Here is a 15,525-nt window from a genome sequence, read left to right as displayed (position 1 = left end):
CCCATGGCGGCGGCTGCCGTCGCTGCTGGCGTCGCGGCCCGCCGCCATCGGCATCTCGGCATGACGGCCCGCATGGATCCCGCCGGCGTACCCGCAGTGTTCAACCGCAGGTGCACACGGGATCTTTTTTGTAAATGTCCTTCTGCTCCCTCTCTTTCTCGGATCGCCGCGAAGAGTCCCACCCCCTCCGCCCCCCATGGCGGCGGCTGCCGTCGCTGCTGGCGTCGCGGCCCGCCGCCATCGGCATCTCGGCATGACGGCCCGCATGGATCCCGCCGGCGTACCCGCAGTGTTCAACCGCAGGTGCACACGGGATCTTTTTTGTAAATGTCCTTCTGCTCCCTCTCTTTCTCGGATCGCCGCGAAGAGTACGATGGTAAGACCGTCCGGCTAACCCGCACTAACGTCTTGCTTTGGTGACGTTGTCTTGATAAATTTAACCCCCGCTTGAGCGCGAATGGCACGCCAAAGCCGTCTTCCACCTTCAATAACCTCCCGGCCCCGCCCCCAAACAGCCTGTGGGACCGCGGGTCCTCAATACTTCCCACCGCCTCCCTTAAACTTGCTGTTCCTCTGCTCGTGGTTGGTTCTCAAACTGGGGTTTGCGGGCACCTTGATGTTATTTTGGCATCGCGTGCCAAGAAAACGTGTCATTGGAAACCAGCGACACCATCCCGAGTTCAACTTCGGGCCAATTTGTAGCCCTGCTAACTATGGTGGCGCCTTGCGATACATTCTGAAACCACACTTGTCACTCAAAATTCAAATCTCAAATCGTCGTTTCTCATGGAAATGATATAAAAAAAAAACATTTACCTGTTCCACCCCCCCCCCGTCCCCCTCCAAACATAGTAAGAATAGTTGTCATGCGTATTTTAATGAGGCAAAAGACAGACACAACGTTCAAAAGAATGAACCACTCTTTGTTACGCCGCATTAAGTGAATAGTCATGGTGCTGCTCTTTTTGGTGTGCCCGCCTTGGCCACCGGGGGGCAGTATAAGACAAACACACACACACACACACACACACACATACTGTTCACGGAGTCATTTCAACTTTTCTCAGCTCATCAGTGCGGCACTAACATTCAGACGTTCTCTGTAGAGGATAAAGAATGTATAACTGTGACCACCGCTACGTTGTCTTTCGCCATCTGTTGCTGCCCCGTTTGTGTTCAATCGGTCGCTTCAAGGTTCGATGCCAATTAAGGCCAGCGCTTGCGTCTTTGTTTGATATGTAGTTAGCGGGGAGTGGCAGGATGCAGCTTGAAGCGTCCTTTTTGCAATTCGCCCGTACCGCTTGTATCTCAAGTCTGCGCTTGCATGTCAGAGACAAAACTCGTTGCTGTATCTCGGGAAACTTGTACGTCGAGTCACTCGTATGTTACGGCACTGCTGTATCTTAGCAGAAAAACGCCACTGACATTTTATCCCCAAACGCGTCTTTGTTTTGGTCAAAATTGTGACGCATGTTGAATTGATTGGCGTGGAAAAAAAAGACCTCCCCCGACCCGACAAGTTTGAGAGCCAACTCCCACGCTAAACTTCCGTCTCTTTACCTCCATTAACCGCATGTGATGTGACTCCGAGTAGAGGAGGTCGAGCTGACCCCTGAGACAGAGGCAGAACCTGAAATAGAACCCGAACCTGAGGTAGAAGCTGAAGCGGACGAGCCCGAAGGTATGTGGCATGGACGGGGGGGCGGGGCTTATTCTATCATCCTTTCCCACACTACGATGGGCGCTCCAGGCATGCTAATGCTAAGTGACCTTCCTTTCACCTCTGGGCAAAGTCAAAACGTCATGGCGCGCTTTAAACGGCACGTTTAAAGTGATGGCTCGTGAATAATCATCATCGGGAAAACTGCTTGTGTTCCTTGATGTTTTGTATGTGTGTGTGCGTGTGTGTGTGTGCGTGCGTGTGTGCGTGTGTGTGTGTGTGTGTGTGTGTGTGTGTGAGTGTGTGAGTGTATGCCTTCTGAAGATCTGGCGAATATCCAGTAAGGAGCACAATCCTAGCTGTTTTTTTTCTCTTGCTTTTAACGATTTCATGATGTCAATTTTCAGAATGAAAGCAGATTTGGGTGAAATGCTCAAAATAATTTGCATCAGAATTCAAGTTCAATTGTCCTGTTGATGGAATAACGCTGCAGTTAGTCATCAATTCGTCATTCCTCATCGGTTCAAAGACGGATTTTTTTTTTTTGTTCCTTTGGTGATCGGATAATAATCATCATCATCAGAATTAAAACAATTTTTATTCTTTTCACAATCTGATAATGACAATCAGTAAAAGAATTCAAGGTGGGGGTTTTCCATTGTCTGGCTAATGCTAAAAATAAATAAATAAAAACCGCAGATCGAAAGCTATTCTTTGTTCCTTTGCTGCTTTCGTACTGGAAATCATAACAATTAAAACCGCTTTTGTTCCTTTGGTAATCCGATGATGAGATTCATCATCGGAAGTCAAGCTTTTGTTAATGATCGCATGCTAACAATCGTAATCACAAATCAAGCTGCTTTCCTGCCTTTGATGCAGTCCCAATTATTCAGGCGTCTTATTTATTTCTCTGATGATATGATGGCACATAGCACTCCCTTTCACCATCAGAAATAAAGCCGCTGTCTTACTTGTAGGAAATAAGTAGCGTAGCTGTTTAGCAGAACACGTAAGCCAACAACACAATCGAATCTGCGCTTTGTTTTGCCTTGGACGAGCTAATATGCTAACACCCTTAGCTATGCCGATGGCGCTAACTTAATGGCGCCGCTCGCCGCAGAGATGATTGAACAGCAATCATCGGCACAAAATGGATGCCGGCTTGTAGCTTTTAGCCATTTAGCTCAAGTTTGCTCGTGGAACTCTCGCGGCTCCTCGCGCGCCAACGCTAACACTTTTATTTTTCTATTCTGCTTTTGTTCTGGACGCTTGCTGCATGCAGAGGACTTTGAAGAGGAAGGTATGTTCTTTTTCACAATAACACTCTTTCCTATTCCAACATTGGAGCGTCGCACAATCGTGTCCAAAATCTTTTGAAAGAAGTGGAAAGAAAAACAAAAAGTCTTGTCGGCGAAAAAGGGTGAAAGAATATGAGATGCTAACGACTCCCCGCCGCCCGCTCGTCAGCAGCATGGCATGAAGCAGCCGGCCAATGGGAGATGGACCCTTGTGATCATGTGACCTCGCCTGTCTCGTAGACAGAGAAGACGACGACGAGTTTGGAGTCGAGTCAAGCAGAAAGACACACTTTTCGTTAGCGGTTGTCCGTTAGCCACACTGAAGCGAGTCATGTATAACACAGTGGACCCTCGCGACAGAAATTGTTCTTTTCAAATAATTGCTCCTTTGAATCGTTTAAACCCAAAACAATGACCCCCCACAGTCATTTTATCACATTACTTTTCAAAAGGGATGACTCGCAATGCTTGATTTCATTTGCGTCCCTAAATGACCAATGACTACTTTCCGATGATCAAGTTTATGAGTTTTTGGACTCTGTGGTACACAGATAATAGAGCTGTCACTGCGAAATATTTTTGGACTCGACTATTTGATCGAATATTCCAACGCCACCTCCTTTCGGGTCGTCGAACGCGGCGCCTTTGAATAAGCAGGATGTTTTGGCGCCACCTTGTGGCGTCCTACACAGAACGAGCAGAGAAATATGTGGATAGATCGTGAAAGTTATCAAGAGACACTTTTTCGTATTTCGGCATCAAAAAGTTCACTGAAACCCGCACATCAAGTCCGCTAGCTTGGTGCTAAGGTATAATGAGAAGCGCCATAGACGGGTGAACGTAAATTAGCATCAATATCACGGTCATTCTCAAGCTGCAAACAACTGCTCCTTAGCGCAAAAAAACACCTCGCCGCCTTCTGCTCAGCGCCGCGACGTTGCGACGTTGCGACGCTGCGACGTTGCGACGTTGCGACGTTGCGACGTTGCGACGCACCGGGCTGCTACAGTGAAGCAGAGCAATTCCAAAGTCGGACTTCCTTGTACGCTGGAAAAATTCATGAAAAGACAAAACAATAAAGAGATAAATCCCGCACAGCGTTCTAGTGGGGGTTCACTGTGACCACCTTCTAATATGTTTGCTCCTTTTTCCCCTTGAAGCGCTAATCACTAATTAATCATTTGAATCCTTGAGAGTCCTTAATATGTTTGACTTCTAACAGCGTTAAATGTACTTGTTCTCCCCCAACCGCCGCCGCCGCCGCCGCCACCTTGACTTGCGTCCTGCAGAAGAGAAGCCGAAGTTCAAGTAAGACACATGACGGGGGGGGGGGGGTGACCTGACCTTCAGCTCATTTGTGAAGCACCAGAATGCAATCCGACGCTCTCGTTCCATCCTAGGATGAGCGCCCCCAAGATTCCCGACGGCGAGAAAGTCGACTTTGATGTAAGTTGCCGGCAGAGGTGAGAGTCGCCAAGTCCAATTCGGGCCATCGTGATAAAATAGTTGGAAAAAAAAAAAAAAAAGCACCTGTGCCGGAAAAATGGGCAAGAGGGCAAAGTATTGTAAAACAATCCCAAGTGCTGCCTGTAATTTGGAGTCAGCCAATCCTCCATCAAGCGTCTCCAGTTGGTCCAAAATGCTGCTGCTGCTCGTCTCTTGACTGATACTCGTGAGAGGGATGCACATCCGTCCTCCTCTGGCAGGGAGCAAAAGAGAAAATGCTTTTCCATCAATTGGCGCGGTGCTGGGTGATGAAATTCTTTTGCGGAGAAAATCCGGGCCCCAAAAAGTCCGTTTTCCAGTTTTGACGCTGGTTTGGGTGCGTTCAGGACATCCAGAAGAAGCGTCAGAACAAAGACCTGGTGGAGCTGCAGGGCCTGATCGACGCCCACTTTGAGTGCCGCAAGAAGGAGGAGGAGGAGCTCATCGCCCTCAAGGATCGGATTGTGAGTGCGGCTGTGGGGGGGGTGGGGGGTGGGACGCTTCACTCGCCGCACTCGGTCCAAACGCATCCGTGCAAACGCTTTGCGTCCACGCGTCAAATAAGAACACATTTCACTGCAAGGCTCAGCCATCGCCAAACTTTACTTTGGCAGTAAATTGTAAATCGGTGGTCCCCAAACTATTTTGCCCCGTCCCCTGAATTTGACCAGAGAAGCAATTACTATTTTCCAAATTTTCCCCAGTCTGGCCACCCTTCTGCAGTCTGAACCGCCCCCGCCCTCAAAAAAAAACAAAAAAACCGAGACACAACTCTGTCAAATAAAATGGAATAAGGATGAAAATATTACGCGGGAGAGGTCACGGGTTCGAACCCGGCTCTGGCCTCGCTGTGTGGAATTTGCATGTTCGTCCCGTGCCGGCGTGGGTATTCTCCGGGTACTCCGCTTTCCTCCCACATTCCAAAAACATGCATGGCAGGCTGATTAAACGCTTGAAATTGTCCCGAGGTGTGAGTGTGAGCGTGGATGGTTGTTCGTCTCTGTGTGCCCTGTGAATGGCTGGCAACCGGTTCGGGGTGTCCCCCGCCTACAACCCAAAGACAGCTGGGATAGGCTCCGGCACCCCCCCGCGACCCTTGTGAGGATTAAGCGGATCAGAAAATGGATGGATGGATGGATGGATATTTGATTTGGTGCGGCTTTTTGGAAAACAATAAATGTTTACGTCGAGACACATCTGCGATCGTCACACTTTTTGTTCCCAAGTGAACCCGGCCCCCGTCAGAAAAAAACAAAAGTTATTCGGCCCTCGCAGGAAAAAGTTTGGGGCCACTTGTTGTAAATCGTTAATGTATTAGTCTTTTTTTGTTTTGTATTATTATAACTGCAATATGATTTAATAAAATAATAGAAATGGCTTATTTAGTCATAAGTGATTTTTAGGATTTTTTTTTTTTACTCGTGTTTAATAATTGTTTTTATTTTTAAAAAAAAAGTCATTAGTCCTGACTGTATTCAATACAATAATAATCGAATATTTCAGTACTCATCAACATAAATGTTACCTGCAATCTGTTTTTTTTGTCTTGGATTTCATTTGACCGTGTACCTAATGAAGTGTCCGGTGAGTTGACGTCCTGGCGACTCGCAATTACGAATTTCATGCTGGGTGGGAATATCCACAAAGCGAAGTTCAGGTGACGCTCGCTTTGCGCTCGACTTCCCGCAGGAGAAGCGTCGCGCCGAGAGGGCCGAGCAGCAGCGGGTCCGTGCCGAAAAGGACAAGGAACGCCAGGCCAGACGTGAGGTGTGTACCGTCCACGCCCACCGCGCCGCACCGCGCCGCTCTCTCCCTTGTTAAAAAGCCAAGGCCGCGATTGCTTTCGTGTGTGCAGGAGGAGCGTCGGATCAAAGAGGAGGCGGACGCCAAGAAGAAGGCCGAGGATGAAGCCAAGAAGAAGTCGGCCCTCTCCAACATGGGATCCAACTACAGCAGCCATCTGCAGAGGGTACGCCCACGCACGTCTACGCGCCTGTCAACCCCAAACGGTTGACAGGCGCTTACGAAATTGCCTTCCAAATATTTTCCCGTCCCAACACTTTTGTCCACATCACCCTAGAAATTTACTTGTACGAAGTCAATCGTCAATGCCAGCGATGGGCATTCAACATGTTCTCCGTGAAAAACGCAAGGAATGGGGGGGGAAATAAGCCCGGAACAGGAAAAATCCAAAATATGAAGAAAATATTGAAAAATAAAATCGGCAAAAATCCGCCAGTAATCAAATCTTTGGGTTCTGAACTTCAATAAACAAACAAACAAACAAACGTTTTTTTTGACACACAAAATTCTTCAAAGAATGCTGACGAACATGTTTTATGTGGGCGGAACAGTTCCAACAAACAAAAACAAAAACACTGTCATAAAAATAATAAATAATTTGTTTTTCAAATTGATTCCCCCAACAAATTATACACTCTGTGAATATCAAATGAAACCGTTTTAGGGTTGAATTTTTTTCCCCAGCTGCAGTTCAATCTTTAGCCTGATGGGGGTGCAAAATGGCAGTCAACTCAACACGCTCAGCCAGAAATGATTGGATGGGCTGGATGGATGAATGGACGACTGGATGGACATGTAGATGAATGGAAGGCTGATTGGACGGACTTGAGATTGGATGGACAGATGGACAACTGGACAGATGGGCGGCAGGATGGATGGTCAAGTTTATCGAAGGGGGTCCGCGCTGAGCTCGGTACGACTGTTTGTCTCCATCAGGCGGACCAGAAGAGAGGAGGAAAGAAAGAGACGGAGCGAGAGAAGAAAAAGAAGATTTTGGCCGCCAGACGCAAGCAACTCAACATCGACCATCTCAACGAGGACAAGCTCAGGTTCGATCCTCAGCGCCGTACAATATTTCCCCATGATGTCAAACATCGTCGTGTCGTGCCAAGATTGGCATCAGATTCACCTTGACCTGAATCCGCGATGCGACGTTTGCAATCGCTTTCTATCAAGCGATCCTGAAAACAGCCACGAGAATTGATAAGAGCGGAATCGGGGGTATTTCCTGAGGGGGGGGGGCTGAATTTCCATCAGCTTTAGTTTCACTTATGGAGATACGGTATTGCAATATATTGCATATTTTCCCCCCAATTGGCAAACTATCACAATATCAGTTCTTTGTTGTCAATGGTTTATTTTAATTGTTCGATGTGCTTTCTGGAAAAAAGACCATCATTTTGATTTTTTTTATCTTATTTACGATCATCTCGTGCCCTTGGCATAACATCGCAAATTGGACGTCATGCTACGCTACACTGTCATTGTTTATGTAAACTTATGTTAAATTATTCATTATTTTCATTTTATATTTGAGCATTGTATTCCTTCATGTGATAGTTACCTCAATTATATTCTGTTTCACAATTGTTGAAACGGTCTTATGTTACTTGCGTCTGATTGGCTGAAGAGAAGCAGGAAGTGTTTTTTCGTGACCGTGAAAAAGATGCGTTCGTTCGGGAGTTGCGGAGCGGACGTTGAGGAAAAATAAAAAGCCGCGTTCAAAGGATTCCATCTCAGTCGTTACAAATGCCTTGAGCATTTTTTTTTGGATCTATCTTACCTTCAATTAGAGGTGTCTCAGTTTCCGTCCCCCCCCCCCCCAACGATGAATACCATTGTCAATGTCAACCAACGATTGTGTCCCAGGGACAAGATCAACGAGTTGTACGAGTGGATGTGTCAGCTGGAGTCGGAGAAGTTCGACCACACGGAGAGGCTGAAGAGGCAGAAGTACGAGGTGAGTGCCACCGCGCCCTCAAAAGCGCCCACGCACACGCATGCGGACACACAAAAAGGGAGAAAAGTTCACATTTGGATGCGCTCTTTGCGCCCTCACAGGTCACCACCCTGCGCAAGAGAGTGGAGGAGCTGAGCAAGTTGTAAGTAACGCGATTGTTGTCAGGAACGTGTGAGCATGTCCTAACTACAGCGCCTCCGCTGGTCAGAAGGACACATTACACCATTTCGCCGAAATCATTTGTCATGACCTTTGTTGTTGTTGTTTTTTTTTTTTAACGATTAAAAACATAGACTAATACCTCAAAAGCACACAGAACATGTATTTATACATTTGTGGATTATTATTGTTCAAGATTACGACTGATGTTTGATTTTTGAAATGTTTTTCATCTGTTTTATTATTTTATTGTGGATTTTGTGTCCTGCATATTTGTTTTCGGCCACGAGCTCCAAAATGATGAGCCAAATCCCAAACTTAAGCTTCTCACTTCCATCCAAAGGTGTAGAAATGATACGGTACAACTTTGAACAAATGACCGTATAATCATGTGAACATTTTGATGAGTCATTGCCGACCATCCAAACGGAAACTCAAAAGCAACTTTTCGTGAGATGCAAGCACAGATGCTAACAAATCACTCTCAGGAAGGTATCGCTGTCATTTTATCGTTGCACTTCTGTTCAGATTTTGACACCTTGAACATATGAATGTGGACAAAGAAATTTAGCAAACATGTTTTCATGACTTGCCAACGTTCTGCGAGCACAATAATGCAGTACATTCAGCTCCATGCGCACGTCGACTTATTTGTAATATTGATCTCACATGATTAATAGCAGAGCAAACGTTGACATTGAAGCGCACGCAGTACCATGCAAACGTGGCTTGATCTGTCCGTTCGTTCCACAGCAGCAAGAAGGGAGCCGCTGCCCGCCGCAGGAAGTAGACGCCGCCGTCAAAATTTGTCTCGCTGAGAAGGCGCACCGCGTCCTTGCGCTGAGGACGCATTGTCATCGCCCGCCACTAGCCGCTCGCGGCTAGTGGCTAACGTTAGCATTAAAAACATGTCGGACCTCCTCGCTCTCTCGGCTGTTTGGTTCACAGTATTTTTGTAAATAAAGTTTGACTCATCTAGACGACATTTTTTGTGCTTCTCGTCATTTCTTTCATGCTAGCAAGAAGACTGATCCTTCCATCCGTTTTCCGATCCGCTTTATTGGGTCAGTAGGCGGGGGACACCCTGAACAGGTTGCCAGCCAATCGCAGGGCACACGGAGACGAACAACCATCCGTGCTCACACTCACACTTGGGGAAAATCTGGAGTGTTGGATCAGCCTGCCGTGCATGTTTTTGGAATGTGGGAGGAAACCGGAGTACCCGGAGAAAACCCACACGGGCCCGGGGAGAACATGCAAACTCCACACAGGGAGGCCAGATCCGGGATCGAACCCATGATCTCTGCACTGTAAGGTCGACGCGCTAACCACTGGACCGCCAAGAAGACTGATGCTAATGCTAGCTAACAAACTACAATTCACCCTTGGCATGCAAATCGTGCGCACTTACACGGTCATCACGATAGCAGAGGACAAAGTCTGTTCTTCTTTGTGTGTGTATGCTTGACTGTACAGTATTACGCTGTCTTTCGGTGTTCACTTCATGAGCTTTGATAAAAATTGGTAATAAAAATTCGGAATCATCAAGTGTATTTTTTTTTTTTTTTTACAATAAAGTTTTGCTTTCAAATCGTGTGTCATCACCAGAGTACATTTCATTTGACATTTCTAGCGGGTTTAATTCAGTGGCGTTAAAAACGCCTTACTATACTTGGTGTTTTTTTTCGGCTAAAAATGCCTGACTATACATCGTCGTTTTTTTCGGCTAAAAACGCCTAACTATACATTGTCGATTTTTTCAGCTAAAAACGGCTTCCTATACATGGTCGATTTTTTCAGCTAAAAACGGCTTCCTATACATGGTCGATTTTTTCAGCTAAAAACGGCTTCCTATACATGGTCGATTTTTTCAGCTAAAAACGGCTTCCTATACATGGTCGATTTTTTCAGCTAAAAACGGCTTCCTATACATGGTCGATTTTTTCAGCTAAAAACGGCTTCCTATACATGGTCGATTTTTTCAGCTAAAAACGGCTTCCTATACATGGTCGATTTTTTCAGCTAAAAACGGCTTCCTATACATGGTCGATTTTTTCAGCTAAAAACGGCTTCCTATACATGGTCGATTTTTTCAGCTAAAAACGGCTTCCTATACATGGTCGATTTTTTCAGCTAAAAACGGCTTCCTATACATGGTCGATTTTTTCAGCTAAAAACGGCTTCCTATACATGGTCGATTTTTTCAGCTAAAAACGGCTTCCTATACATGGTCGATTTTTTCAGCTAAAAACGGCTTCCTATACATGGTCGATTTTTTCAGCTAAAAACGGCTTCCTATACATGGTCGATTTTTTCAGCTAAAAACGGCTTCCTATACATGGTCGATTTTTTCAGCTAAAAACGGCTTCCTATACATGGTCGATTTTTTCAGCTAAAAACGGCTTCCTATACATGGTCGATTTTTTCAGCTAAAAACGGCTTCCTATACATGGTCGATTTTTTCAGCTAAAAACGGCTTCCTATACATGGTCGATTTTTTCAGCTAAAAACGGCTTCCTATACATGGTCGATTTTTTCAGCTAAAAACGGCTTCCTATACATGGTCGATTTTTTCAGCTAAAAACGGCTTCCTATACATGGTCGATTTTTTCAGCTAAAAACGGCTTCCTATACATGGTCGATTTTTTCAGCTAAAAACGGCTTCCTATACATGGTCGATTTTTTCAGCTAAAAACGGCTTCCTATACATGGTCGATTTTTTCAGCTAAAAACGGCTTCCTATACATGGTCGATTTTTTCAGCTAAAAACGGCTTCCTATACATGGTCGATTTTTTCAGCTAAAAACGGCTTCCTATACATGGTCGATTTTTTCAGCTAAAAACGGCTTCCTATACATGGTCGATTTTTTCAGCTAAAAACGGCTTCCTATACATGGTCGATTTTTTCAGCTAAAAACGGCTTCCTATACATGGTCGATTTTTTCAGCTAAAAACGGCTTCCTATACATGGTCGATTTTTTCAGCTAAAAACGGCTTCCTATACATGGTCGATTTTTTCAGCTAAAAACGGCTTCCTATACATGGTCGATTTTTTCAGCTAAAAACGGCTTCCTATACATGGTCGATTTTTTCAGCTAAAAACGGCTTCCTATACATGGTCGATTTTTTCAGCTAAAAACGGCTTCCTATACATGGTCGATTTTTTCAGCTAAAAACGGCTTCCTATACATGGTCGATTTTTTCAGCTAAAAACGGCTTCCTATACATGGTCGATTTTTTCAGCTAAAAACGGCTTCCTATACATGGTCGATTTTTTCAGCTAAAAACGGCTTCCTATACATGGTCGATTTTTTCAGCTAAAAACGGCTTCCTATACATGGTCGATTTTTTCAGCTAAAAACGGCTTCCTATACATGGTCGATTTTTTCAGCTAAAAACGGCTTCCTATACATGGTCGATTTTTTCAGCTAAAAACGGCTTCCTATACATGGTCGATTTTTTCAGCTAAAAACGGCTTCCTATACATGGTCGATTTTTTCAGCTAAAAACGGCTTCCTATACATGGTCGATTTTTTCAGCTAAAAACGGCTTCCTATACATGGTCGATTTTTTCAGCTAAAAACGGCTTCCTATACATGGTCGATTTTTTCAGCTAAAAACGGCTTCCTATACATGGTCGATTTTTTCAGCTAAAAACGGCTTCCTATACATGGTCGATTTTTTCAGCTAAAAACGGCTTCCTATACATGGTCGATTTTTTCAGCTAAAAACGGCTTCCTATACATGGTCGATTTTTTCAGCTAAAAACGGCTTCCTATACATGGTCGATTTTTTCAGCTAAAAACGGCTTCCTATACATGGTCGATTTTTTCAGCTAAAAACGGCTTCCTATACATGGTCGATTTTTTCAGCTAAAAACGGCTTCCTATACATGGTCGATTTTTTCAGCTAAAAACGGCTTCCTATACATGGTCGATTTTTTCAGCTAAAAACGGCTTCCTATACATGGTCGATTTTTTCAGCTAAAAACGGCTTCCTATACATGGTCGATTTTTTCAGCTAAAAACGGCTTCCTATACATGGTCGATTTTTTCAGCTAAAAACGGCTTCCTATACATGGTCGATTTTTTCAGCTAAAAACGGCTTCCTATACATGGTCGATTTTTTCAGCTAAAAACGGCTTCCTATACATGGTCGATTTTTTCAGCTAAAAACGGCTTCCTATACATGGTCGATTTTTTCAGCTAAAAACGGCTTCCTATACATGGTCGATTTTTTCAGCTAAAAACGGCTTCCTATACATGGTCGATTTTTTCAGCTAAAAACGGCTTCCTATACATGGTCGATTTTTTCAGCTAAAAACGGCTTCCTATACATGGTCGATTTTTTCAGCTAAAAACGGCTTCCTATACATGGTCGATTTTTTCAGCTAAAAACGGCTTCCTATACATGGTCGATTTTTTCAGCTAAAAACGGCTTCCTATACATGGTCGATTTTTTCAGCTAAAAACGGCTTCCTATACATGGTCGATTTTTTCAGCTAAAAACGGCTTCCTATACATGGTCGATTTTTTCAGCTAAAAACGGCTTCCTATACATGGTCGATTTTTTCAGCTAAAAACGGCTTCCTATACATGGTCGATTTTTTCAGCTAAAAACGGCTTCCTATACATGGTCGATTTTTTCAGCTAAAAACGGCTTCCTATACATGGTCGATTTTTTCAGCTAAAAACGGCTTCCTATACATGGTCGATTTTTTCAGCTAAAAACGGCTTCCTATACATGGTCGATTTTTTCAGCTAAAAACGGCTTCCTATACATGGTCGATTTTTTCAGCTAAAAACGGCTTCCTATACATGGTCGATTTTTTCAGCTAAAAACGGCTTCCTATACATGGTCGATTTTTTCAGCTAAAAACGGCTTCCTATACATGGTCGATTTTTTCAGCTAAAAACGGCTTCCTATACATGGTCGATTTTTTCAGCTAAAAACGGCTTCCTATACATGGTCGATTTTTTCAGCTAAAAACGGCTTCCTATACATGGTCGATTTTTTCAGCTAAAAACGGCTTCCTATACATGGTCGATTTTTTCAGCTAAAAACGGCTTCCTATACATGGTCGATTTTTTCAGCTAAAAACGGCTTCCTATACATGGTCGATTTTTTCAGCTAAAAACGGCTTCCTATACATGGTCGATTTTTTCAGCTAAAAACGGCTTCCTATACATGGTCGATTTTTTCAGCTAAAAACGGCTTCCTATACATGGTCGATTTTTTCAGCTAAAAACGGCTTCCTATACATGGTCGATTTTTTCAGCTAAAAACGGCTTCCTATACATGGTCGATTTTTTCAGCTAAAAACGGCTTCCTATACATGGTCGATTTTTTCAGCTAAAAACGGCTTCCTATACATGGTCGATTTTTTCAGCTAAAAACGGCTTCCTATACATGGTCGATTTTTTCAGCTAAAAACGGCTTCCTATACATGGTCGATTTTTTCAGCTAAAAACGGCTTCCTATACATGGTCGATTTTTTCAGCTAAAAACGGCTTCCTATACATGGTCGATTTTTTCAGCTAAAAACGGCTTCCTATACATGGTCGATTTTTTCAGCTAAAAACGGCTTCCTATACATGGTCGATTTTTTCAGCTAAAAACGGCTTCCTATACATGGTCGATTTTTTCAGCTAAAAACGGCTTCCTATACATGGTCGATTTTTTCAGCTAAAAACGGCTTCCTATACATGGTCGATTTTTTCAGCTAAAAACGGCTTCCTATACATGGTCGATTTTTTCAGCTAAAAACGGCTTCCTATACATGGTCGATTTTTTCAGCTAAAAACGGCTTCCTATACATGGTCGATTTTTTCAGCTAAAAACGGCTTCCTATACATGGTCGATTTTTTCAGCTAAAAACGGCTTCCTATACATGGTCGATTTTTTCAGCTAAAAACGGCTTCCTATACATGGTCGATTTTTTCAGCTAAAAACGGCTTCCTATACATGGTCGATTTTTTCAGCTAAAAACGGCTTCCTATACATGGTCGTTTTTATCAGCTAAAAACGCCGCCCGCCGCCCCCCAAAAACGGCACACGCACGCGGGCGCGTTTGTGCGCGCGTGTGTGCGATTGGCTGGCTACGTGACACTGGTCCGCCGGACAAGAATTGTGGAAATCGCTTTTTTTTCGCACCGAAGAGTCGATGGTACCTTCATTTTGCCTGCTCTGCTCCCCGTTGTTGTGATACACGCCATAAACTCGATGTGAATACTTGTTTTCTTGACATCGGTGGACGTACATCATGAATATGTTTGAAGTGCACGAACATGTTAGCTTATGTTGAATTATTCATTATTTTCATGTTATATTTGAGCTTTATATTCCTTTATGTTGTAGTTTCCTAAATTCTATTCTGTTTCATAGTTGTTGAAGCATTCTTACATTGCTTGCGTCTGATTGGCTGAAGAGAAGCAGGAAGTGTTTTCGTGACCGGAAGCAGGCGTGTTCTCGTTCGTTCGGAGGTGCAGACGTTGGGGCGGCGGGGGGGGGGTTGAAAAAAAACGCATCGAAAGTATTCCATCTCACCTTCTTGCCCATTCGTCAAGTTGAGCTCTTGTTGAGGTTGTATGATTGCATTTTTACAACTGAGCCAGTAGAGGGCAATGTAACTCAACTCCACACTTGTTCGTGGTGCATGACGTGTCAGTCACTCTCTTTCTCTCTCTCTGCCTGTTCAAATAAACACGCCGATGTATGGCTGAAGAAAACACCTCGTCGTGTCATTCTTGGGATGTTGGACAAAAGCATGTCAGTCGACACGCGCTCTGAAGGAACCCTGCGAACAGCTACCCACTCAAAACCTACAAACCCGTCAACTTACAAACACACGGGCATTTACATGAAAAATTGTGAGAAAATGTCCATGTGCACCCTTTCATCCAGTCAGAAAGTGATCCTTTTATCTTTATTAGTTAGTTGAGTGAGTTGATCGTCGATTGAACATAAACGTGGACGGCCATCAAATTGCCAGGAAGTCAAGGTGAATCCAATTGTCAAAAAGGAAAAGAAAACAGTCATCAATGAGCACAATTATGTGTTGCTGTGTGATCCATTCATCCCTTTCATCATCCGCTTTTCCTCCTCAAGGAGCACGCCACAAAGAGGGTTTCGGCACAAGCGCATGCATGCATGCAAAAAAA

General features: G+C 44.2%; 1 protein-coding gene across 4 annotated transcripts; it reads left to right on the top strand.

Annotated features, from left to right (window-relative positions):
- Positions 1 to 312: 312 nt before the first annotated feature.
- LOC109522998 (troponin T, fast skeletal muscle isoforms-like) lies at positions 313 to 9,350 on the top strand. 4 transcript variants are annotated; one of them, XM_019881830.1, is made up of 12 exons: positions 313 to 376; positions 1,595 to 1,681; positions 2,943 to 2,960; positions 4,248 to 4,266; positions 4,359 to 4,404; positions 4,791 to 4,907; positions 6,133 to 6,210; positions 6,299 to 6,412; positions 7,183 to 7,295; positions 8,116 to 8,206; positions 8,308 to 8,348; positions 9,119 to 9,350. In XM_019881830.1, exons 1-12 carry the CDS (start codon positions 328 to 330, stop codon positions 9,153 to 9,155), a joined length of 810 nt encoding a protein of 269 aa, XP_019737389.1. In that variant the 5' UTR covers positions 313 to 327; the 3' UTR covers positions 9,156 to 9,350. The 4 variants fall into 4 exon arrangements, with proteins under 4 accessions (XP_019737389.1, XP_019737392.1, XP_019737390.1 ...); XM_019881833.1 differs by lacking the exon at positions 1,595 to 1,681; XM_019881831.1 differs by lacking the exon at positions 2,943 to 2,960.
- The last annotated feature ends 6,175 nt before the right edge of the window (positions 9,351 to 15,525 follow it).

Source organism: Hippocampus comes, unplaced genomic scaffold (assembly GCF_001891065.2).
Source record: "Hippocampus comes isolate QL1 unplaced genomic scaffold, H_comes_QL1_v1.1 scaffold299, whole genome shotgun sequence".
NCBI classification, from domain to species: Eukaryota; Metazoa; Chordata; class Actinopteri; order Syngnathiformes; family Syngnathidae; genus Hippocampus; species Hippocampus comes.
This window is presented reverse-complemented; position numbering and strand designations above follow the sequence as displayed.

Bases quoted from the DNA above. Each gene is read 5' to 3' on its own strand.
- LOC109522998 (XM_019881830.1), top strand. From the start codon at position 328: ATGTCCTTCTGCTCCCTCTCTTTCTCGGATCGCCGCGAAGAGTACGAT. The intron at 4,908-6,132 runs GTGAGTGCGGCT...GACTTCCCGCAG, and splicing joins TCGCCCTCAAGGATCGGATT to GAGAAGCGTCGCGCCGAGAG. The intron at 6,211-6,298 runs GTGTGTACCGTC...TCGTGTGTGCAG, and splicing joins AACGCCAGGCCAGACGTGAG to GAGGAGCGTCGGATCAAAGA.